This window comes from Geotrypetes seraphini, chromosome 14 (genome assembly GCF_902459505.1).
Source record: "Geotrypetes seraphini chromosome 14, aGeoSer1.1, whole genome shotgun sequence".
Taxonomy (NCBI): Eukaryota; Metazoa; Chordata; class Amphibia; order Gymnophiona; family Dermophiidae; genus Geotrypetes; species Geotrypetes seraphini.
Window position 1 is genome coordinate 4486053 of NC_047097.1, and position 24950 is coordinate 4511002.

At 42.1% G+C, this 24950-nt stretch overlaps 2 protein-coding genes across 2 annotated transcripts in view; one reads left to right on the top strand and one right to left on the bottom strand.

Moving 5' to 3' along the window:
- Positions 1-12039, top strand: part of IDH3A (isocitrate dehydrogenase (NAD(+)) 3 catalytic subunit alpha) — a 59485-nt gene extending 47446 nt beyond the window's left edge. The window contains exons 9-11 of the mRNA XM_033920350.1: positions 4652-4736; positions 8638-8790; positions 11518-12039. Of these exons, the coding sequence (XP_033776241.1) occupies positions 4652-4736; positions 8638-8790; positions 11518-11601 (322 nt within the window). The 3' untranslated portion in view covers positions 11602-12039. The remainder of the gene's footprint in view (positions 1-4651; positions 4737-8637; positions 8791-11517) is intronic.
- Positions 12040-17007: 4968 nt separating this feature from the next.
- The window catches only part of ACSBG1 (acyl-CoA synthetase bubblegum family member 1), a 67307-nt gene continuing 59364 nt past the window's right edge, over positions 17008-24950 (bottom strand). Inside the window, exons 13-14 of the mRNA XM_033920685.1 lie at positions 24365-24611; positions 17008-18050 (exon numbers count right to left, since the gene is read on the bottom strand). Coding sequence (XP_033776576.1) covers positions 17974-18050; positions 24365-24611 — 324 coding nt within the window. The 3' untranslated portion in view covers positions 17008-17973. The remainder of the gene's footprint in view (positions 18051-24364; positions 24612-24950) is intronic.

Here is a 24950-nt window from a genome sequence, read left to right on the forward strand (position 1 = left end):
ACGTCCGTGGTATGCGCATCTGGTGAGGCACCTGGTGGCGGTTCCTCTTCCTCTGCCTCTCTCGGACGACCTTCTGATGCAGGGTCCCATTCCCATGTTCGACCCGTCTCCCTTCTGTCTTACAGCGTGGCTCTTGAAAGGGGTCGCCTTAGCAAGAAGGGATATTCAGACAAGGTGATCGCTACACTGTTGGGGTCCCGGAGGCTTTCTACCTCTCGGGCTTATGTGCGTCTCTTTGAGGAATGGTGTCGGGCGCGGGGAGTGACCTCTTTTCGCGCTTCTCTGCCTAACATTCTAGAGTTCTTGCAGGATGGCCTGGATAGAGGCCTGGCTTGGTCTTCTCTCCGGGTTCATCTTGCGGCCCTGTCGGCCTTTCGAGGGTTGGTGTCAGGTCAGCGTTTATCGGCTCTTCCTGATGGGATTCGGTTTCTGCGGGCGGCCAAGTTGCTTAGGCCTCCCCTACGGCCCTCGGTTCCCTCTTGGGATCTTAATCTGGTTCTCTCTGTTTTGGTGCGCCCGCCTTTCGAGCCCTTGGACGACTGTTCTTTGAAGGACCTTACTTTGAAGGCGGTCTTTTTGGTGGCCATTACTTCTGCTAGGCGTGTTTCTGAGCTGCAGGCTTTCTCTTGTAGGGCTCCCTTCTTGGAGTTTTCTAGGGAGCGGGTCGTCTTGCGGCCTGTTCCTTCCTTTCTGCCGAAGGTTGTTTCTCCTTTTCATGTCAATCAATCGGTGGTTCTCCCGGTCTTGGGTGGTCGGGAGGGCTCTTCTGAGCAACGGCAGCTGCGCAAGTTGGATGTCGGTCGGGTCCTTCGCTCTTATGTGCAGCGGACCCAGGAATTCCGGAAGTCCGATCATCTCTTTGTCCTCCTGGCTGGTCCTCGTCGGGGAGCTGGCGCTTCTAAGGCTACTATTGCGCGCTGGATCAAGGAGACGATTGCTTCCGCTTATCTTCTGAAACAGCAGCCTGTTCCGGAGTTTCTCAAGGCTCATTCCACTCGGGGTCAGGCGGCTTCTTGGGCTGAGTCGTCGCTCGTGCCTCCGGTGGATATTTGTAAGGCTGCGGTTTGGTCCTCCTTGCATTCATTTGTTAGACATTATCGGGTAGATGTTCAGGCGCGTCGGGACGCGGTGTTCGGTGAGCGTGTTCTGGTATCGGCCCTTCGGGGGTCCCGCCCGTGAGAGGGACTGCTTTGGTACGTCCCATTCGTAAAGTTAACCTCTACTGGTCTGGAGAGTGCTAAAGAAGGAGAAATTAGGTTCTTACCTGCTAATTTACTTTCTTTTAGCTTCTCCAGACCAGTAGAGGTCCCCACCCTGTCTGTTGTTGTTGTTGTTGTTGGGGCTGTTTTCGCGGGCAGTTTTTGTTTTTTGCTGCGGGTTCTAGTATTTTTCTAGGGCCGGGGAGAATTAAAGAACAGCGGCTGTGGCTCGGCTGGCTTAGCTGGCGAGCTGTGGGGACATTTTCCTTCGGGTATTTCTCCTCTGCATTTTCCAACAGCATTTGGGTATGTTATTTGTTACTCCTGTTCGGAGTATTGTTTTCTTCCTGTTTTCCAGTTCTTGGTTCTGCTTGGCTATTCGGCAGACTGAGGGAAATAGAGAAGGGAGGATAGTATATACTGTCCCAAAGTTTTGTTTTCAGTCTCCACCTGCTGGTCATGATTAGATATATACCCATTCGTAAAGTTAACCTCTACTGGTCTGGAGAAGCTAAAAGAAAGTAAATTAGCAGGTAAGAACCTAATTTCTCCTTTGTCTTGAAGAAACAAGATTCCTTTCTGAAGCTTGCCTCAACATTTGGAAATCAGTGGCTTCAGTTTGTCGAGAAGTGAAATATAGTACAGCGCCGTAATGATTAGCTTATAAGGTGACATCCGCCTCTTGTCAATTTTAGTTACACCAGACTAACATGGTTACTTCCCTTTAAAATTATTTTGTTGTGTTTTACTAAATAGGCTTCTAAGTTTGTGCCTGAGACAATGAAGGGTGGCATTTATAGGGCAATGGTCAGACCCCACTTGGAATACTGCGTCCAACATTGGTCTCCCTACCTAAAGAAGGATATAAAACTGCTGGAGAGGGTGCAGAGACGAGCAACAAAACTGGTGAAGGGTATGGAGAAACTGGAATACGAGGACAGACTTATAACACTAGGATTGTTCTCCCTTGAGAAAAGGAGACTGCGTGGGGATATGATCGAGACCTTCAAAATACTGAAAGGAATCGACAAAATAGAGCAGAGAAGATTATTTACATTGTCCAATTTGACGCGGACAAGAGGACATGAAATGAAGCTAAGGGGGGGCAAGTTCAGGACTAATATCAGGAAGTTCTGCTTCACTCAGAGAGTGGTTGACATCTGGAATACTCTCCCAGGGGAGATTATTGCAGAATCGACAGTCCTAGGCTTCAAAAGCAAACTAGATGCATATCTCCTTGAGAGAGGCATATAGAGATATGGTTGGCTATAGGGTAAGCCAGGTGTATACCTGGCAGGGCCTCCGCGTGTGCGGATCGCCGGACTTGATGGACCGAAGGTCTGATCCGGAGATGGCGCTTCTTATCTTATCTTATCTTATCTTATTTAACTTCACTCAAATTACATGTCCAAATATACAACAGTCTAAAGAACATTTGTGTAATTACTGTGATCTGCATTTGTTTTCACTTACAACAAAATATGTCATGAACCAGAACACCACCACATACACAATATTACAGCAGAGTGTGATAAACCCAGGTTGCCATGGTGACTAGACTCTTCACACTCGCACTCAATTTTCTTACCCACCGATAAAAATCTGTTTCTTTTGGCCAGCATTATCTGGCAGTCAGTTTGAGCCATGTGGTGCCTGACCCACCTGCCACTTGTCTCATAAGACTTGAAACCGTGAGACCAGTGTAAGAATTTGCACACACTCTCAGTGCTCAAACTCTGAGTCATACAATGCTGATTAAAGATAAGGTGTTCTTTGCCCCTCTTGCCCAAATTTTATATTTTTAACAATCTGATGCATCCCACTGGTCCCTCAGAGTAAGTATAGTGCTTGGTAAATTTAACAAGCACCTCTATAAAAAAACAAAACCTACAGCTCATCTCTCATTTCCCAGGTGTGACAAAAATTGAGCCTGGGGACAGAAGTTGGCAGAAATAGAGCATGGAACCAATGAAAGAATAGAGGTTTTTTGCAGCTGGGATAAACCAAGCAGAATTCTCTCGCTCTTGCAGTTCTGTTAAAGAATTAACTGTCCGAGCTACTTACAAATACTCCTCCTTCTGCCAGAAAGGTGAGGGGAGGTAGCCCAGACTTTTAGGCTATATTCTAGCTTCAAATGGAAAAGGTGTTTCTTTTCTTTCTTTTAATGTTTTTAAGAGAGCTTTCCCAACTAAATTTTCAGGGGCACTCCCCCTTGTCATTGGATACAAGTTCTCCAACTGGCCCAAGAGATCATTCTAAACACAAGTCCAGAAACTGCACAGCTAACCATCACCATCTGCTTGAGACAGAGAAATACTGAAGATCTGTAGCTGCATGGTACCTAAATAGGGCAGATCACACAAGTCTTCATTCTGTCTCTTATTTGCTGGTTGACTACCACAACTCATATCCTGGACAGGTCTGGTAGAACTGGTCTGGTAGAACTAAAGGTGATAAATTATCGGCTAAGTGTTCTCAGTGGTGGTAGCCAATACATTGAAGGGGTAGGAGGCTAGCACAAATTAGTTATAGGGTGATTTGGGCTTTTCTAGCTTGGGTGGGGTGCTGGGTTGCTAGGAAGGATGTATGTCTGGCTGGATGGATAGTTAAGAGATGGGAAAATAATAGGGGCAAAAAGATTTGAGAGAGACTAGGTGAAAACAGGGTAGGTGAATTGAGAAAGGGAACTTGGATAGGTGAACGTTGGCACATTGAGGGCCTAATTGGTAACCTTTTTTTTTTTCACTTAGAGGGACAATAGGAAAACATCCTTAGTAAATCATTTCAATAGAGCTGAAATAGACCTCAGGGGTGGGAGACAAGGAAACTTAAGTTCTATATTACAGATTTGTGTGTCAATAAATAAGGCATGTTATAAGTATACTATCCAAGCAGTGAAAATTCACCTTATTTAGAGCTCCTTTTATCAGGTGTGCTAATGAATTTAGTGCATGCTAAATGCTAAGAAGTCCATAGGAATAAAATAGGCTTCTTAGCATTTAGTGTGCACTAAATCAATTGGCACACCTTAGTAAACGAGGCCCTTAATGACTATCCCTTGTTTTGTTTATCATCATTACATAAGATGTTGTTTGGTATGTTAAAGGTATATGAAGAAGTGACTTGTCAAATATCAGTAAAATTCTAATGTTCCCCATAAGCAGTCAATTTCTGTATTGTATATATGACTGCTTATGGAGAACATTAGAATTTATATATATATAACCATGTCTTTATATTGGCATTTGTGCTGTTGTGTACAGGAATGCTCACTCATGTTTGTGTTCTTTAATGTCACATTCATTAAGTGCAGATTTTACTGATGACCTGAAATGCATGACTGTAGCTAGACGTCTCGCCATGGAGTGTGTCCTGCCTTGAATTGGCTGTGGTCTCTTGCTGTAGCTTGCTATGTTGATATTGCTGCCTCATCATGCTTATTTTTCTTGCAGCGATTTGTGTGCTGGTTTGATTGGAGGACTAGGAGTAACACCAAGTGGGAACATTGGAGCACATGGAGTTGCAATCTTTGAATCTGTAAGCTGTCTTTTTGTAGTTCTTTTTTTTTTTTTTTTTAATTTCTTTATTGATATTTTGTAGTTCTTGAATATTGCTTGCATCTATCTGCTAGATAGATCATTTTCTGTGTAGTTTAGATTGTGATTTTTGCCTTTTGATTAACTTTTCTTGTGTTTAACAGCTAAAATTTTATAAAAGGCCCATTTTTAGAATCTAGAAGAAAACTGTGGTTATGACACTTAATCCTTTTGTGCACTTAATTGGAAGACTGAACAAGAGCAACAGAACACCTTTGTAGTTGGAGAAGCCAAATAACATGGCTCTGTTCCCATGCTATCTAGTTGCTGATACCATGTTGGGCAAAATAGTGATAATCCCCACTGGCCCACCCCATTCTGCAACCTATGCTTTGAAATGTGATTGGTTGTTGTCTATATGTCTTCCAAATTCCAGTGAGATGCATTTGTGTGTTTTCATTTCTTAGTGTTTGGGACCTCTCTTTTCTCTTTCGAGAGGGACGTGAAGAGCCCCAGAATACCTATCATCCTATTTTTCTTTAAATATGAGTCTTAGAAGCAGGGAGACAGTTGCCTCAAGTTATGTACTGGAAGCATTTTCAATATAAAATGAATGAACTTGATTTAGCTAATGTGAAACCACCTTACAAAGTAGTTTTGTGTGAAAATCGAGTTCAGTTAACAGAATATGTATATTAGATGCAGACTGAAACTGAATCTGAAGCAGAAATCTGTAGCTTAGTTTTGGCTGGAGATGAAATTAGTCTGGCCCCCACCGCAGCAGCAACAGCTTCCACCCAGCCCCCTTGACAGCCCACACCAGGCCTACCTTGTAAAGGTCCTGGTGGTCTAGCGATGTCTTCAGACCATTCCCAATTCCAAAATGGCAGCTGTGACAACCCACAGAAGTCTCATGAAGCTGCTGCAGGAAGTCATGGCCACCATTTTTCATCACACCTGGGAGGAAAAGGATCAATTGGGGATGCTTCTCCCATGAAGACACCGCTAGACCACCAAGGCCTTTACAAGGGGGAGGGGGGTGGAGAAGAGTAATGAGTAACTAGGGGAGAGGCTGACTTACAGTGGCAGTGTGGGACAGGGCTACAGTTTTGGGTTTCTGCCAAAAATACACAAGCATTTTCAGCCAGAACATGAATCCAGAGTTTAGGTAGGTTTTGGCGCTGAATCCAAAACCAAATTTGAATTATTTTTCTGGGTTTGGTGTGTGATCATGAAGTGTGTAAATTAAGACTCTTATCTACTTTCAATAATACTCCTGCTTGTTGAAATATTCAGCATAAGGTTCCCTATCCCACACCAATATATTTGAATGAATGAAGTGAAAATAAAGCAGGTATGCCTTCCCTCTAGACCAGTCCAGAAACTTGAATTTTTGCTTTCTTGTCAGTAGGTGGTAGACTTCAGTGCAACCTCTCTGGTGGTATGACTTTTATTTCCATGTTCTTGGTCACCCAAAAAATAGGGTGGCAGCAGCTTAGGAGAGTTTCTGGGGCTCACTCTCCTTCCCTGACTAATTCTTTAAGGGGTTAGATTTTTTTTTCTTGTTCCTTTGAAGGGTGAGCATCAATGCTTGAATTTAATTGCTGCAGTATGAAGAACAGTTGCCTACCTCAGTGCTTCTTTAGTCTTTACCCACTGTAGTTTACCTGAAAAAGGCTGTTTTAGAAAGGCTTCTGGTTTTTACTCTGTTGGTTTTCTGTATCAAAACTAGCCTCAATGCGAGGTCACTGGTGTGTGTTTCACTATGGCAGCACTGGAGCGAGAAGATCAACTACTGTGAAGGCAGAAAAATAGCAACAATGTAAGGATGAAGTTGCGGTTTCCTTTTTTTCTCATTGCCAAGAAAATTAAACTGATCATTCTCCACAACCCAGCCAAAAAGAGCCCCCTCCTGGACCCACCTGTAGCCACCTCCTAGGCCTACCTCGTCATTGGTGAGTAATGGGTGCAGGAGTGTTCCCATTCTTGTGTTCATCTGGCTCCAGATCAAAATGACTTCTGGGAGATGGCAGATGTTTATGGATTATTCAGAGGAGAATCTGGCAGACATCTTGGTGGCACATGTGGCCAGGATCCAAAATATTCAGGCAGATTACCTCAGTAGGAATTCTGTGGATCCAGAAAAATGAAGTTTAGTGGAGGATTCTTTCTTGGAAGTGGTACACTGTTGGGTTATCCAATCATGGATCTAATGACAATGGGCCAGAATACGAAGGTTCAGCCTTTCAGTCAGAGAAAAGAATGGAAGTCAAAAGGGAATGATTTATTAATTCAGGTGGCTGAGTCTTCTGTATTTATTTCTGCTTTGGCTGCTCCTTGTAACTTTGAGGTCTAGTATTCATTGCTGTGGTTTTTCCAAGAAAACTTGTATGAGAACTTGATACATCTGAAAGTAGAGGATTCTCTATCTCTGGAGAGCAGGGAGCATCTGTTTGGTTCAAGGCCCAGTGAGCTTGCTAGACAAACCTGTTTTGTCATATAGCCTGACTCTTGGGTGGGCAAAGTTAGATTATTTGAGAGAGGTGATGCATTTTAGAAAAAGGTCTAACATAGCCATTTCTAGCATATAAAGGTTTTGAGTATTTCTGAGAATCGTTGTCAAGTGTGTGCTTTTTCCTTTGCATTCTTCTGGTCCAGATATTTTAGATTTCTTGCAAGATGGTTTGGACAGAAGTCTGGTGTTCACCTCAACTGGCTGCTTTGTCCTGTTTTAGAAGCCTTGTGAAGGGAAAGAGCTTGGCTTTGCATTTGGATATGATACTTATTTTCTCCACGGGGTTTAGGGGGAGCTTTCCTGTAGAGAACATTTTTGGGTCATTAGCAAGGAAAAGATAGAACTGGTCAAAGCACAGTCATTCCTTCTTTCCCAATGTGGTGGTGTCTTTCTATTTAAATCTGCCTCTCACTACCTATTTTTCAGGATCTTTAAAAATGAGGGTTGTGCAGGTGCCTTGCACAAAGAGAATATGGAATGCATGTTGAAGTACCTGAAGAGTACAGAGGTAATAAGGCAATCGGATAAACACTTTTTTCTTTTTGGTGAAGTCCATAAAGTACTTATTAACCGTGTAACCATAAGTTCAGCATGGTTTACAAAAGATTATTAACAGTGGGTTAAAGAAATTGCTTTTGCTCATTCGCTGTAGTCATCCAGTTCCAGAAGTTTTGAAAGCTCATTCTAGAAGGGGTCAATCTGCCTCTTGAGCAGAGCACACCATAGTACTTCCTCATGAAATTTTCAAAACAGAATTCTGAAACTCTATGCATTGTTTTGTCTCTCAGTATAGATTGAATGTTCAAGCTCAAAGTGTTGCAGCCCTTGGGGGCTAAAGTATTAGCAGCAGGGATTTCAGGGACCCAACTTCAGTATGTATTGCTTTGGTATATAACAAGCTTCTGGACTGGTCTAATGGGATGATAAGGATAAATTAATTCTTACTTACTAATTTTCTTGCTTTGTGTCCCTCCAGACCAGTCCAGAACCCACACATAGTTCTTAAAAAAGAAACTGATGCTATCTCCCGAAGCATAAAGATTTTGATTTTGGCTAGTCCATTAGTCCTGTTGGATCTTTAGTCATTAGTGGTTCTCTGATCAGTCCATTATTTCTTGGAGCATTTTTTTAAATTGATTTGTTGTTTTGATAAATATGGACCAGTCAGAGAGTTGCTCAGGGTTGTTGTGTGATAGCACAGCTCGGTAGTTTTCAATCTCTATCTGGTAACAGGACAGCACAAGCCCAAGCATCTGAACTGGTCTGAAGAGACTCAAAAGAAAATAAGCAGATGGTAACCCTTCTATGTTAACCTATCTAAAGTACTGTCTACTGTATTGTTAATTCAAATCCACAGTCTTGCTTTTCTTTACTATTCCATCTGTAGGTTCATGGAACAGCACCTGACATTGCTGGGAAGGACTTGGCAAACCCTACTGCCCTTCTTCTGAGTGCAGTAATGATGCTCAATCACCTGAAACTACACGAGTATGCCAAGAAGATTCAGACTGCCTGCTTTGACACAATCAAAGCTGGAAAAGTATGAGCAGAATGCCATAAAAACATTTCCATGGGGTATTGTGTTCTGGTAGCCTTAAGAGTTCAGATTATAGGCTGAGGGATAGGGCACAATAGTTGATTCTATACTGTGCTTTGCTGCAGAAGTTACCAAAGTGATAACAGGGTAAAGGGGAGAAGAAACAGTGGATTAAGTCCCAGCTTTACTGCAGGAGCAAGAAAAACAACTCTTAACTCCTCATAATGATACAGATATGCACAAAGTAGACATTTTAGAATAGGAATGTTCTTAGTCATGTTTTCATTTAGGCATGCTTAACAGTGTAGATAGAATTAAATTAGGAAGAATGAATAGGGGTGGGAAGTGTTCTTACAAATCTTTTAGCATTGCTAAATAACTTGTGGAAGTGAAGTGGGTTCAGTGTTTGTTTTTGTATACTATTCATAAGTAAATTTTTAGTTTTAAAAGAGTAGCTCCTGTTTCTGTTACATCCCTTCTGGGATCCATACTAAAAGTGTTTCACCCCCTACCCATGATCCGGGTCTTGCTCCTCCCACTTAGCAGAGGAACACAGAGCCCCCTCATTTTTAATTTCTGCAAGCAAACTGATCTGCTATCTTTTTATTTTTTTCACTAAAATTCATCATTTTTTTGGTGGCTTTGGTGCCTTGAGACCCCTTTAGAGGGCTTCTCTGCTTGGGAAAGGACACGGTTCCACAGAACCGGACTGCTGCTCCACAGGGCAAGCTTTGGGTGGACTTGTGGAGACAACCTGGAATGTGCTGCCTTTGGAACTTGGGGTTCATCCCCTTGGGAGTGTACTTACCTCTAGACCTTGTCAGAGGTTTAATCACAGGCTGTTTGCTCCCTGTGTAACAGCCCTCGGAGTATCAGGGCACATTCTCCATTTTAAGATGTGGGAGTAGGGGAAACCCAGTGCTGCATTATGCAACATCTGCCCACTAAAAAAGCCTTACGAATAAATAGCTTCTTGCCATTGCTAAATTGTAGCAAATATTGAGCTCTGGCCAAGAGAAATAGCTGAGGCTGTACCTCCCAAAGGCTGATGAAGTCAAATATTTTGCCACCTTGCCCCAAAATTTAGCAATCAAAGCATGAGAAAAATCATTATAACCCCTTGAACATTTCCCATAAAATGCAGTGTCAAGGTGCCCCATCCGAAATAGCTGGGACTGAGTGAAATAGGCTCTATGAATTACCGTAAAATGACATTCCTGAAAAGGGCCCTCGAAATTAAAGGAGCCCCTTTTAGACTATTCCCAATAGACCAAGATGCCAGACCCTCTCCAACGACCCTGCAAGACCCCATAATCCCTGGGAGTCAGCAACTCACACAACAGTCTACAAGCTTCTGAAATCATGATAATCTCTCCCTGGAAGGCCTGGAAAAAACCCAGACAGTTGCTTTCCTAGGGCCAAACTCAAATTAGCCGGATATAGGGAACCAATATTTTGAAGTTGCAAATAAGCAAATTCAACTCCTCTCCTCGGGGTAACACGTTGCTGTAACAGAGCAGATGATGAAAACCCATGTTCTGGATCCAAAAAAAATCCTCAAGTAAAGTAAATCCCTCTTCAGCCCAATGTAAAAAAAAAATTCTATTATCCCTACCTGGTGGAAATGCAGATGGTCTGCGCACACGTCAAGATTGCTATAGAGCAATCCAAGCAGTCGGTTGGGGGGGGCGTGATTCCGATCACCCTCATTTGCATGAGGGAAATTTGTGTATCAGCCTCTATGGATCGGATCAGATCACTCACGGATTGGATTTGATCCGTGGCCTTAGTGAATCTGGGCCTTTGTGTGTGCTGCTCAGTTTTCTAGCTGAAATTCCCTTTTGCTGCCTCGTGGCAGTGGATTGTGGTGATCAAAATGTTATCCCTGTAAACTGTTTGCTTACCACCTACATCATTGGGGAACTAACAGTTAAGCTGGTTAATAATAAGCAGAGACAAATCATTTTAATTAGAAAATGGAGCAGGAATGATATGAGAGATTGCAAGCCAAAGGTTTCACTTTTTCAGGATGACTTCTGTAATAAAGACTTTTTTAAACCTGGAGGCTTGGGAGGTAGTTTGGAGGGGTTGAATATTTTAGCTTTTTCTACTTAGCCTTTGTGGGCCGAATTCTGTATAGGATGCCCGGTCTCTGAAGCCACCTAAGCAGCTTTTGAGAATCACACACGGGTGTCCTGTATAGAATCGCATCTGTCAGATGGATGCCTAATATCATGATTCTCTAACCGGCGTCCATGTCGCAGGCACTGGTTAAAGAATTGGGTTGCCACTGAACTGATTGCTGGCCTACATTTCAGGTGCCCATCGCAGCCCTAATGAGAGGCTTAGGGCTGCCTAAGCTCACCTAAGACCATTTCTGGGTAAAACCATGCCTAGCCTTGGGCAAGCTTAAGCCCTGCATGCCTCCCTAGGCTCACGAAGACTCTTATAATGTAGGCAGCCTGCTCGGGATTTTGTCCCGATTTGCTGGTTAGACAGCGATAGGACGCCTACCGCCACCTACAATCAGGATGCTGTTTATAGAATTTGCCCCTGTGTTTCTAATTTTAGATAAAGATTTGTAAAAATGTAGTAGCATTTGAATCAAACGTTAATGCTGATAAATTGCTTCAAGTATAGAGGTAAAATGTTTAGAGTCTGAATGTTTCAAATTGAAAATATTTTTATGCAAATTAACTTAACTTTTTTTTTTTTTTTTTTCTTTCACAGACAATGACAAAGGATTTGGGCGGTAATTCCAAGTGTTCCGAGTTCACAAATGAGATCTGTCAAAGAATAAAGGACTTAGAATAGAGCTTCATCCTGTCCAGACAACATCAGCAATCACTCCAGATTCACAGTGCAGACTACACAGGCCTAAGTCCAGTCCAAATTGGTACCTCTGAACATCATGCTATGACTGATGTAGGATGTTTTGCATGTGTTGGTCCCCAAATGAACCCAGATATTTTGTATCTGGAGCAGGCTAAGGAGTGGTTTGTCGTTTTATCAGTCCTTTGACTTGCCAGTCTTTTGCATAGCAGCATCTTAAATTGGACCTTTTAATGAATTATGCACAGTCCAGACCAAAATTGTACAGCTGATTTCTTGGGCTTGCCTCGATGGGTTAAGTTTTTATTTATTACTTAAATATATAAATCTTTTTTTGTATATCTGTCTAAACATATTCCAGTTTAATTTGCAATTGTGTACTTGGTTTACCCTCTCATTAAACACTTGCTTTCTGTTGTGGACTCTGTAAATTATTTGCAGGATTCTGCCGTGGGAAGTTGGGTCTCATCTATTGTGTTACCATGGTTTTGAAAATCCACTCAAGTGCATTTCATGGCCAGTGGACAAATCTGAATGAGGCTGAGAGAAGGCTGTAGGAGCAAGAACCCAAAGTGTGCAGAAGGAGAGGGAAGGGCAGGGCTCAGTTTTCTCTTGGACACAGAAGAAAATGTAGCCTGAAAAGACTAGTTGTGTACAGTGCATAGTGTGCACGCTGAACAAATCAAATGCCAGCTATGGCAGATGTCAGCAAAGGATAAGGTTACATTTTTCTCCAATATGCTTCTTGAAGTAAATACAGAAAAATACTCTCAAAATAGATGTTTTAAATAGATTAAACCCTGATGCAGCCCTCATGTACCAGAGGTATGCATTGTTATACTGCCACTCGAGAGACTCCCTATCTAAAATCTAGTGATAACATATAGCCTAAACAAGAATTCTGGGCATCAAAGGCATAAATAGGATGAACCAGGTAGGTTATTAGGTAGGGTTAACTAAGGATAGCTGTAAGATCAGGCCTCCACCTTCTAGTAGAATATCCATATAAGAAAATCATTAACTGGTGTGGGTAACTCCCTAAACCATGGTGCACTGTAAATGCTACACACATTAGATATGGCTCTTTCTACATAGTTCTTAGAAGAATATGTTCAGCATTTCAAGCGGGGGAATTAAACAAAAATCAAAGTCAGGTTTTAGTTCAAATTCTTAAGCCCACATTCAGTTTCAGGAGGAATAGGCAGATATAAAGCAGTAATCTTGTCACTGTGACTTCAGAGCAGTCTGATTCCAGAATTACTGTACTCTATTGAATATGGGACAAGAAAAGTTTACATTATACTGTACTTCCAGATGTTAAGATGCATTAGTAAACTGAACATATATTGCATAAAAGTAATGTGTTTCCTGCAAACTTAGAAACAACAATTTTAAAACAAGTTGATTTATTATGATTGTTATAAATAATACAGTAGTCATGGAACACTTCAAGTTTGTTACAGGGCTGTTGTGTAATATCTTGGAAAAATCTAAGTTTTGTAATATTGACTTGGGAATGGTGGTTGTTTTGAGTGATTCATGAAGACCCAAGTTTAACTACTCTAAGCAAAGTGTAATATCTTAGTGCATTAGTATTTAAAATCGGGTAGTTCATAACAAAAAAACTTGCAAATGTAATAGCGTTAAAAGTGTTGTGAAAATACATTTATAAAATCACTTATGCTAAATCTTGCTCTTCCCTCCTAAGTCATTTTCTCAAAATAAGCCCTTTAGGTTGCTGTAGTGTATTTGCATATCATGTCGGCTTATTCTTTGCAGCTTGGAATGTTCTTTAGCCACTGACCTTGAGTCAGGCTTTTTTTGTATGCTTTCCAAAGGGAGTAACATTCTCAGCTTTCTGTTATATTTTCTGTACTGTAAGTGAGTCCATGCAAAATGAAATTTTAACAAATTCAGCAAATAACCATGAGTCTGAACACTTCACCACTAGTTATGACAGGAAAAAACAATTACAGTGGTACCTCGGTTTATGAGTGCACCGGTTTGCGAGTGTTTTGCAAGACGAGCAAAACATTTGCAAAATCGGCACCTCTGAAACCGAGCGCGCCTCGATTTGCGAGCGCCCTCCTCCCCCCCCCCCCCCGCGATCCGCTCCCCCCCCCCTCCGCCGCCGCCATCGGGCACCCCCCCCCCCCCCGCCACCTGAGGTCCTCCCAACCCACCCGAACCCTCTTCTTACTTTAGTGTAGCCTCCGCACCGGCACCAGCATGTCCTGTGCATTGGTGCCGGTGCCCGAAGATCTGCCTCCTGTGCTGGGCCTTGAGCATGTGTGCATGCTTAAGGCCTGAGAGTTCACATTCTCGAGAGAACGTGAACTCTCAGGCCTTGAGCATGCGCACATGCTCAAGGCCCAGCACAGGAGGCAGATCTTTGGGCACCGGCACCAATGCACAGGACATGCTGGTGCCGGTGCGGAGGCTACACTAAAGTAAGAAGAGGGTTCGGGTGGGTTGGGGGGGACCTCAGGTCGTGACGGGGGGGTGCCAGATCGCGGGGGGGGGGAACATATAAAAGCGAGTTTCCATTATTTCCTATGGGGAAACTCGCTTTGATAAACGAGCATTTTGGATTACGAGCATGCTCCTGGAACAGATTATGCTCGTAATCCAAGGTACCACTGTATATCATACCCCCTGACATTCCTGAACCCCTTGACTTAGGGAAAACCCTGCAGGTGTGAGCCCTATTTGACCAATAGGTGTTGCTGTAGTGCAGTGACTAGAATAAAATATCTGCCTCACTAAAATAAAAAAAAATTAAAGAAACACCAAATGCTTTTTGAAAATAATAAAAGTTTTCGCAAGAGACTTAAATTTAGGGAAAGAAAGTTCAGTGCTTATATAAGATGGAAGACTATTCCAAAGAATGGCGAAAGAAAAGAAATGAGCAGATTTGCATGTAAATTCGTAATAAGCTAGTCTAGTTGATGGAAGAACCAACTGATTGGAATCCAAAGAGTGTAAGGTTCATGATGGAGTGTATGGTACAGTAAATATGGAGGCTGCCAAACATGTAACGCTTAAAAGGTCAAGCATAAAATCTTAAAAATAGCATCTATATTGCACTGGAAACCAATGAAGTTGAATAAACAATGGAGAAATATGGTCATATAATTTGGCTTTACAGAGAAATCTAGCTGCAGAATTCTGCAATGTTTGAAGGTGACGTAGACTAATCAAAGAAATACCACAATATACTGAATTACAATAATCAATCCTAGAAATAACAAAAGCATGTAAAAGTAGGCAATGCCTTTGAGTCCAAATAAGGACTCGCAGAACAAATGTGTCTCAACCTGTAAAACCCTTTTTTAAGATAAAGAGGAATCAAATATGACACCAAAAGAGGAATCAAATATGACACCAAAATGAAGTTACTGGAATAAGATCAATTCAAAACAAACTAATTTTCTGGGTAGGTGGTGAAAGCATTCCTGAAATCCAACAAACTGTGGTTTTGACTGGATTAAGCACCAAAACCATTAGTGGAAAGCCACTTTGCAATTGAAATTACACTTTTGAAGACTTGATAAATCAATAATTTAAAGGAGATACTAGAAACATAAGTAAAATATCATCATAAATAAAATCCTTAATATTATGATCTTGAATTAATGTGGCCAATGGACTAAGAAAAATATTAAACAATGGCGATAAAGAAACTTATGGAACCCCCACAATCCAAAGCAGTGTATTGCAAACTTTTTTGAAGCCACGGCACACTAAACATGGTGGCCGCGGCTCGAGGGCATCCAGAAGTGCGCAGGCGTTGACGCAAAGACCTCAACGTGCACACGGGACATCATCATGTCGACGTCCGCGCATGCACAAAACACCCTCCAGGCAGGACCCTGAGCCGCCAGTGGGGGATGCTGGAAGGGAAGAAACGCTGGCATCGACTGACTGCCTACAGGATGTGTCTCTTGCCACAAGAGGCATGTTCTGTAGTCAGCCGGCGTCTCGCGGCACACCTGGATTTTCGGCCTGCGCACAGTTTGCGATACACCGTTCCAAAGGAATCGATGAAGATAATGGCCACGACAAATGTTAATTGGACTGATGATAAGGAAAAGTAGGTTGTTTTGTTAAAATAAATGAAAGTGCTCTGCAGCAAAAGGATACTGGGAAAATGTCATGCTGATCTGATTTATACCATAGAACACTAGCTTGAGCATAGGTATATGTCATGCACTGTTATCAATGTGAGGAGTTCTAAAATTCAAGCTTTGTCTGTAAAATCTGTTTCTAAAGTTTCATAAAACAAAATTCTTACTTGGGGAGATGCAAAACTCATCCTAAATTTTGTTGTCCAGTTTCTCACTAGGAGCATTTAAAAAAATTATTCTAGTTACCTTGCTCGTCTTCAATTCAGTGTACTCGGATCTCTGAATAACCCTTGAAGCTGATTTATGCTACTTTTCTGGAAATGGTAGGACCCACCACTACCATTTCTCCCTCAATTATTATTCTCCCTCTTACAGTGAAAGTTGCTGATTCACTAGTACGACTTTTAAGCCGTATAGGGCTCCTTTTACTAAGCTGCGTTAGGGCATTAATGCACGGAATAGCGCGCGCTGAATTGCTGCGTGCGCTAGACGTTAACGCCAGCATTGAGCTGGCGTTAGTTCTAGCCGCGTAGCGCGGGTTTAGCATGTGTGGTAATTCAGCACGAGCTAAAAACGCTATCGCAGCTTAATAAAAGGAGCCCATAGTGTTTTGAACGGGTGTCATGGAGTAATCAAATATTTATCTACTGAACTCGATGGTATTGCATATTTGCTCATACCACCTTTTGTAATGCACCTTAAACTCTGCAAGAGAAATCTCTAGACGTGAGAGCATTGATTCTCTCCATGCCTATCTCTTGGGTAAGCCTGCTAATTAGTGATGGTAGTGGCAGCATCATTATTGGCATGAACTGGAATGGAGTAACACAGTAACATAGTAGATGACGGCAGATAAAGACCCGAATGGTCCATCCAATCTGCCCAACCTGATTCAATTTAAATTTTTTAATTTTTTCTTCTTAGCTATTTCTGGGCAAGAATCCAAAGCTTTACCCGGTACTGTGCTTGGGTTCCAACTGCCGAAATCTCTGTTAAGACTTACTCCAGCCCATCTACACCCTCCCAGCCATTGAAGCCCTCCCCTGCCCATCCTCCACCAAACGGCCATACACAGACACAGACCGTGCAAGTCTGCCCAGTAACTGGCTTAGTTCAATATTTAATATTATTTTCTGATTCTAAATCTTCTGTGTTCATCCCACGCTTCTTTAAACTCAGTCACAGTTTTACTCTCCACCACCTCTCTCGGGAGCGCATTAAAGGCATCCACTACCCTCTCCGTAAAGTAGAATTTCCTAACATTGCCCCTGAATCTACCACCCCTCAACCTCAAATTATGTCCTCATGGAAGACATAGCTTCTTCCACATTGGCCACTGGAATTCTAAATTAGTGACACAAAGAGTGAAAAGTTTTGTATCACTGTGCCGATCCATTGAATCGCTTCCCTGTGGGAAATGATTCTTCTTGCTGCTTCTTACACATGTTTGAACTGTATCTGTCCATTCTCGGCAGCACTCTTAAGCTCACAGTTTCAATGCATTACCTATGAGTATAAAACTAATCATCTCTCCCACAGCTAAAAAATCAAGAACACTTCCTCACCTGTAGCAGCCTAAAATTGTCACAGTTTGGGAAAAGAGCTGGTAAGTCCCTAAAGTGGCTTCAAACACTACAAAATACTGCAGTTCGACTTATATGTAATGCCAATAGATTTGATCTTGCAATGCCCCTACTAAAACAATTGCATTGGCTTCCAGTATACTATCGTATACAATTTGAAATCCTTACCTTGACTTTACATTCAGGTATTCCCGATTTATATCTGGCTACATTAATTAGTCCTTATTCACCAACATGGAGCCTTCGTTCGTTAGCTGATACCAGACCTATCATTCCTCACCCCTCAAAAATAAAGTGGGTAGCAATAAGACATTCAGCATTGTTTTCTATCACACCAGCATTATGGAATTCATTACCTTCATATCTGCGTTTAGAGTCGGTTTTTTTTCACTAAGGTCCATGTGTCTTTAAAACTTTATCTTTTTGAACTAACATTCTCTTATTAGTAGGGAACGTGGAAATATTGGAGAGTAGAGTATTGTAGCATCAGGATCCGAATGTGTTTGTTTCTGTCCTATTTTCCCAATGGTGTTCTATTCTTTTTTTCTATATAAAGTTTTTATTGTAAACCGCCTTGAATTGCATTGCAACAAAGGAAATGATAAACATGACTGGGGTGGACAGTTCTTGGAGGCTGATATATCTTATTCTTGATAAAATGATTCAATTTCTTCTTTGTACTTCTCAAGCACTATGGGTCGTCGCAGTTTCATGGTTGGACCTAAGAATGAGCAAAGAGAGACTTTTACTGAGGCTTCAGTTATTACTTTTCATTATATAGTGCTATTTAAGAAATCATATGGCTCAAATGCTTCTTTAATTTTACTTCCAAATGTCCTACATCCTGTAAATGGCCTTTTTTGTGAAAGGAAATGGAAACCCAATTCTGATAAAGGATGTGCATGCATTAGTCTGCATTTGATTTGTTAGCAGGCCTTAAAAATTTAGGGAATCTTTTGCTAAAGTGTGGGAATTTTTGCACTTGTCTGTGCCTTACTGTGATAAGCTCAAAGGCAATATGACAACTGTTAGGGGCATGCCCAGCATGTCCACACAGTTTCTGTACAGCAGGGGTGTCCAACCTTTTGGCTTCCCTGGGCCGCATTGGCTGAAAAAAATGTTTCTTGGTCTGCAAAAATGCGTAAACGCTGCAGCAAGACCAAGGAGGGAGTCAGGAAGACGGTAAACACCCGGGGGCAGCAGAGGAAAACACTGCATTGCCCTCAACCGGGGCTGCACAAAATACTGTGGCCTTCAGGCCGCAGGTTGGACACCCCTACTCTACAGCAATGTACAGTAATGTGTGTAAACTGGTTGCAATTACGGTAGCATAGATATATGAGCACCTTGATTGACAGCATGTAGTATATACCCTATGCCGGTGGTCTGCAACCTTTTTCATATAAAAGGCCACAATGTGAATACGAGAATGCTCTGAGGGCCACGTTTAAGCCTATATTAATTAAATACATCAATTGAAACTTCAGTTTTCATCATTCATTCTTCTGTGTTATTAAAACTTTAGTGTGGTTTCTACAGTTCTCTTAATACAAGTGTTTCTTGGTTTCTCTTGCTTTGTCATACAACTGCAGTGTATGTACATTGAAATATGAATCCTGACCTTTAATTTGTCCTACAGCCATATGTACACACTGCACACCGCTGGGTCTTATTCCTGGCCTAGGGCTGCCACAGACTCTTGGCTGGTATTACCCACCTGAGACCCAGAATCTTTTAAACCTGAGGATTTACTATGAGGGAGTAAAGACATTCACACCGAGCCCCAGTCATCCCAGTCCTTTTCCAACTGGATCTCTGGTAACTATGGCAAAGCTTTCCCCTGGGGAACTGCGCTTTGCGAAAGTAAATCCCCATGCGTCACCACTAGAGATACTCCAGACTGTGCAGATGCTTTATATTTCACGTAAGCTTCAAACATCAAGCTTACATGATCAAAGTCTAATCCCTGAGCCGGATCTTTGCAGGGGAATTTCATGTGCCCCATAGATTTTGAGGCATCTCTACATTTATGTGCATTATAATGCTTTATGATAATTTAATGTAAAGCATCTGTTGAGGTAATGATGGGCAAGATGATATTGAATTAGTAGGCAGTCTTCAGGCTCACAGCTCTCCCATGGTGCTTCCGGGATCACTGAGGGTGAACTTGTCTTGGGTCCTAACTGAAAGATGTGATCCACTGAGATCAGGGTTAGTTAATTCTCCTGTGTCACCTCTCTGAAAAGTTTCTTCTGCACTTGATTTAAATACCTCCACTCCCGCCTTGAGAGAGAGCACCTAGTCCTTTAGGGCTGAAGAGGACTTTGGAGGGATGGTAGGCGGGACTTCTTTCCGGCAGCAACGACTGGATCTTGGTGGTGGCATTGGTCTCCAGTGGGATAAGGAGGGACACGCTGGGAGATTTCCCTCAAACCTGCTGGCTGTAGGCTCTTTTGGCTGGCCCTTTAAGGGTTCAAGAGGGATCTGGGGGATAGTAGGCAGGATTTAGAATGTGAGCCCAGAAGAGACAGAGAAAGTACCTACATTGTTCCAAAGGAAGCCTCATTCTGGAGTCCATAAGCACAGGCAGCAACTTAAGGTGTACTTGGAAATTGCCTTAATATGGCTTGTGGTGTTCATAACAAGTGAGATAATTCTGTATCTGGCTACTAGGTGTCCTTAATTCCTAATTGCATTTGTAGGTTCTTATCTTTCTCCACAGGTGCTAAGGCATGGTCATTTGGTATCAACACTTCTATCAGTAATGCTATTTTGTATATTTCTCCTTTTACCTTAATTTTGCTTTCAAGATTTTTATCAGTAGGAATGGGAATGTTTACACTGTTTCCGTGAAAGAGACATGTTAGCTTATTGTGCCTTGCTGTAGATACTGTCTTCTTGATTTAAGCAGATCATCCCCAGTAATGAGAGATGAAACTATTTCCAGTTCAGAATCTGCATTTGTCTGTTGTTGTGACTTTTTTTCTGTGTTGGCTGTGAGCCATCTTGACTTGCACTGTAGTTATCAATCTCTCATCTTCAATATAAGTATTTTTATCTTTCATGTTTTTAAGAACAGTACTGCGTATGTCTAGTAGTGTTTTAGAAATAAGTTCATCTTAACCATGTCTGTGCCCAGTAAGCCTGACTTCAGTGCTGGGCAAAATGGTAGAAACAATTATAAAAAATAAAATCGTGGAACGTGTACATAAACGTGATTTAATGAGACGGAGTCAGCATGGGTTCAGCTGAGGGAGATCTTGCCTCGCCAAATTGCTTGACTTCTTTGAAGGTGTGAATAAGCATGTGGATAAAGGTAAGCCGGCCCGGGGACCACATGCAGCCTGCCAGATACTATTTTGAGGCCCTCGGTATGTTTATCATAATCACAAAAGTAAAATAAAACAGTTTCTTGATCATATGTCTCTTTAGCTATAAATGACAATATTATTATTAAAACTTAGCTAAAAGGAAAGATTTATAAACTATAAAGAGTTTTACCTCATGCTAAATTGTCATTTCTTTAATAAGACATTAACTATTTTTTTTCTGAGGCGCTCCAAGTATCTACAAATCCTAAATGTGTCCCTGCAAAGGGTTTGAGTTTGAGACCACTGATGTAGTGTATCTAAGTTTTCAGAAAGCTTTTGAAGAAGTTCCTCATGAGAGACTCGCGAGAAAATTAAAGAGTCATGGGATAGGTGGCAAAGTTCAGTTGTGGATTAGGAAACAAAGGGTAAGGTTAAATGGTCAATTTTCTCAATGGAGGAGAGTAAACAGTGGAGCGCTGCAGGGATCTGTACTGAGATCGGTGCTATTTAACTTATTTATAAATGATCTGGAAATTGGAAGAACAAGTGAGGTGATTAAATCTGCAGATGACACTAAACTGTTCAAAGTTGTCAAAACGCTTGCAGATTGGGAGAAACTTGGAAGACTGGGCATCCAAGTGGCAGATGAAATTTAATGTGGACAAATGCAAAGTGATGCACATTGGGAAGAATAACCCAAATCACAGTTACCGGATGCTAGGATACACCTTGGGGGTTAGCGCCCAAGAAAAGGATCTGGGTATCATCATAGACAATATGATGAAACCTTCCGCCTAATGTGTATTGGCGGCCAAAAAAGCAAACAGTATGCTATGAATTATTAAAAAAAGAATGGTTAACAAGGCTAAGAATGTTATAATGCCCCTGTATCGCTCCATGGTGTGACCTTATCGGGAGTATTGCGTTCAATTCTGGTCTCCTTATCGCAAGAAAGATATAGTGATGCTAGAAAAGGTTCAAAGAAGAGCGACCAAGATGATAAAAGTGATGAAACTCCTCTCGTAAGAGGAAAGACTAAAAAGGTTAGGGCTCTTCAGCTTGGAAAAGAGACAGCAGAGGGGAGATATGATTGAAGTCTACAAAATCCTGAGTGGAGTAGACAGGAAAAAGAACGCAAACGGGGTAGTACGCCTTAGAACGCCAGAAGGGAACTATGTGGAAACAGATTCCGATAAGGCCAAACTGCTGAATGATTACTTCTGTTCAGTCTTCACCTGCGAGGCACCAGGACACGGGCCACGGCTGGAAGCAAAGCAAAGCATGGAAGACCCATTTCAGAATTTTGATTTCACACCAGATGATGTTTACAGAGAACTGTCGAGACTCAAGGTGAACAAAGCCATGGGACCGGACAATTTGCATCCAAGAGTGCTCAGAGAGCTATGCGATGTTTTGGCGGAACCGTTAGCCATGCTCTTCAATCTCTCCCTAAGTACGGGGAGAGTCCCCCTGGACTGGAAAACTGCCAATGTTGTTCCTCTGCACAAAAAGGGTTGCAGAGCGGAGGCTGCGAATTACAGACCAGTAAGTCTCACATCAATAGTGTGTAAACTCATGGAAACTCTACTTAATGGCAAATTAGACACGATATTGGATGAGGGAAATCTGAGGGATCCCTGTCAACATGGATTCACTAGGGGCAGGTCATGCCAATCCAATCTCATCAGCTTCTTTGACTGGGTGACAGGAAAACTAGACTCGGGAGAGTCTCTGGACATAGTGTACTTGGATTTCAGTAAAGCTTTTGATAGTGTCCCGCACCGTAGACTATTAAACAAGATGAAATCAATGGGGTTGGGTGAGAAACTAACTGCATGGGTCAATGATTGGCTGAGTGGAAGACTTCAGAGGGTGGTGGTCAACGGCACCCTCTCTGAGACATCGGAGGTGAGTAGCGGAGTGCCGCAGGGATCAGTACTGGGACCGTCCCTTTTCAACATATTCATAAGGGACTTGACCCGGGGGCTTCAGGGAAAAGTAGCACTGTTCGCCGACGACGCCAAACTGTGTAACATAGTAAGTGAAAGCAATCTCAAGGATAATATGACGCAGGATCTGATCACGTTGGAAAACTGGTCCTCGACATGGCAGCTGGGCTTCAACGCTAAGAAGTGTAAGGTCATGCATCTCGGCAGCAGAAATCCATGCAGAACATACACCTTGAATGGAGAAGCACTAGCTAGGACTTCAGAAGAACGGGACTTGGGAATAATCATCAGTGCAGACATGAAGGCTGCCAAACAAGTAGAGAAGGCCTCGTCCAAGGCAAAGCAAATGATGGGATGTATCAAGAGAAACTTCGTCAGCCGCAAACCTGAAGTCATAATGCCACTGTACAGAGCCATGGTGAGACCTCATCTGGAGTACTGTGTGCAATTCTGGAGGCCACATTACCATAAAGATGTGCTTCGAGCCGAGTCAGTCCAGCGGATGGCCACTAGAATGGTCTCCGGACTCAAGGGTCTCTCATACGAAGAAAGACTGGGCAAATTGCAGCTCTATACTCTAGAGGAACGCAGGGAAAGGGGTGACATGATTGAGACATTTAAATACGTCACAGGTCGTGTAGAGCTGGAAGACGACATATTCGTTTCCAAGGGACCCTCGGTCACAAGGGGGCACCCGCTTAAACTTAGAGGAGGGAAATTTAGTAGTGACACCAGGAAGTACTTCTTCACAGAAAGGGTGGTGGATCATTGGAACAAACTTCCGGTGCAGGTGATCAAGGCCACCAGCGTGCTCGACTTTAAGAATAAATGGGACATCCACGTGGGATCCCTACGAAGGTCGAGCTAAGGAACTAAGTCATATGCACTCAGACTTAATGGGGTGGGTCAGTAGAGTGGGCAGACTTGATGGGCTGTAGCCCTTTTCTGCCGTCATCTTTCTATGTTTCTATGTTTCTATGGATGCAAGTGGATCGATTTTTCACTTTGTCAACAATTACAAAGACTAGGGGACACTCGATGAAGTTACAGGGAAATACTTTTAAAACCAATAGGAGGAAAAAAAATTTCACTCGGAGAATAGTTAAGCTCCGAAACATGTTGCCAGAGGTTGTGGTAAAAGCAGAGATCGTAGCTGGTTTTAAGAAAGGTTTGGACAATTTCCTGGAGAACAAGTCTATGATCTGTTATTGAGAATGACATGGAGGAAGCCACTGCTTGCCCTGGATCAGTAGCATGGAACGTTGCTACTCCTTAGGTTTTGGCCAGGTAGTAGGGACCTGGATTGACCACCGTGAGAACGGGCTACTGGGCTTGATGGACCATTGGTCTGACCCAGAAAGGCTATTTTTATGTTCTTATGTGGTTTCTATAGAACCAATCTGTATTTTATGCTGTATTGGTTCTTTTTGAAAATATGTTTTCTTGTTTTTAGAGTTCATTTCTATTACTTGGTTGGACATTTGGTTTTACTATTGAGTACAGGTCATTGTTCTATAGTAAGAATATTATGAAAGACTGAATACAACTTGTTCATGTTTAAGGATGTCCCTTAAATATTTCCACTTAATCGAATGTTGATGGGCTGCTTTTTTCATGTTTTTTAGCAGTGTTTCCCTCCCCTTTCCTCCCCTAGAAGACTTAACTGTAGCATAACAATGTTATCATTAGAACTTAGGAAGTTTGTGTTCTCTCATTTTGCGCCAGTGTATCTATAAGTTTCTAGGTCCCTATTTATCATGGCAAAGTAGTCTTACCCAGTTCTCCACCTGATACTGAAAAATCAGTTGCCAAAAGTGTCCATTTCTGGATGCATTGAGCGTTAGAAGTTGCATTGGCATTGACTCTATTGAAGCCTTCTTGGATGGCTTGGTACACAGCCTGATCGTGTTGTCCCACTATCTCTGAGACTGTTGTGGCTGTGCTGCCAACGTCATGGCAGAAATGAATTGCTTCTTGAGTCAATTGATCAGTAGGGTTAGATGTATCTGGGTCCAAGGTACTCTAAAATATAAATGTATTTAGATATCACTTATCTACAATTCTCAGCAGTTCACAATGAACACAAGAAATAATCTGATACATAGAAGATACAATTTTAAAATTAATGCAAATAACATTATTTTTTAAATGAAAAAGGGCAATGTTGTACCAAAATCCAATCTCAGTCGAAAACAGTTAAATGTGAAGAAAAATGTGAGTAAGTAAATGCATTGTAAATTCTTTCTTAAAAAAAAACAACCCACATCAGCCTCTAGCCACTGCAATGATCTTTGATCTTGTTCTATAATAGAGAATGGCATGGGGACAAATTTTCCCTGTTCCTATGAGCTCATTCTCTCC